At 62.7% G+C, this 814-nt stretch overlaps 1 protein-coding gene across 1 annotated transcript in view; it reads left to right on the top strand.

Annotated features, from left to right (window-relative positions):
- CAPN1 (calpain 1) overlaps nucleotides 1-575 on the top strand; it is a 6221-nt gene extending 5646 nt beyond the window's left edge. The window contains 1 exon segment of the mRNA XM_055793259.1: nucleotides 548-575. Within this exon segment, the coding sequence (XP_055649234.1) occupies nucleotides 548-575 (28 nt within the window).
- The last annotated feature ends 239 nt before the right edge of the window (nucleotides 576-814 follow it).

Genomic DNA, 814 nt, shown 5'->3' with positions numbered 1-814 from the left:
TGGAGTCCCTTTTTGGGGTCCGGGGTCCATTTGGGGGGTCCGGGGTCCTTTTTGGTGGTCCCGGGTCCCGTTTTTGGGGTCTGGGGTCCCTTTTTGGTGGTCTGGGGGTCCCTTTTTGGGGGGTTCTGGGGTCCTTTGTGGGGGGGCTGGGGTATGTTTAGGGCGGTCTGGGGTCCCTTTTTGGGGTCTGGGGTCCCATTTGGGGGGTGTAGGGTCCATTTGGGGGGGCTCTGGGGTCCCTTTTTGGGGCTCTGTGGTCCCTTTTTGAGGGTCTGGGGTCCCATTTGGGGGGGTGTAGGGTCCATTTGAGGGGGGTCTGGGGTCCCTTTTTGGGGGTCTGGGGTGCTTTGGGGGGGGTTGGGGGTATGTTTAAGGCGGTCTGGGGCCCCTTTTGGGGGGGTCTGCGGCCCCTTTTGGGGGGGTCTGCGGTCCCTTTTTTGGGGGCTCTGGGGTCCTTTGGGGGGTCTGGGGTCCTTTGTGGGGGGGGGTGGGGTATGTTTAGGGCGTTCTGGGGTCCCTTTTTGGGGCTCTGTGGTCCCTTTTTGAGGGTCTGGGGTCCCATTTGGGGGGTGTAGGGTCCATTTGAGGGGGGTCTGGAGTCCCTTTTTGGGGGTCTGGGGTCCTTTGTGGGGGGGGTGGGGTATGTTTAGGGCGTTCTGGGGTCCCTTTTTGAGGGTCTGGGGTCCCATTTGGGGGGTGTAGGGGTCCATTTGAGGGGGGTCTGGAGTCCCTTTTTGGGGGGTCTGGGGTCCTTTGGCAGGGGCTGGGGTCCCTTTTTGGGGGGTCTGGGGTCCCTTTTTTGGGGGCTCTGCGG

This window comes from Falco peregrinus, unplaced genomic scaffold (assembly GCF_023634155.1).
Source record: "Falco peregrinus isolate bFalPer1 unplaced genomic scaffold, bFalPer1.pri scaffold_124, whole genome shotgun sequence".
In the NCBI taxonomy this organism is placed as follows: Eukaryota; Metazoa; Chordata; class Aves; order Falconiformes; family Falconidae; genus Falco; species Falco peregrinus.
Note: the sequence above shows the minus strand (reverse complement) of the source record. Positions and strands in the feature narration are given on the sequence as shown.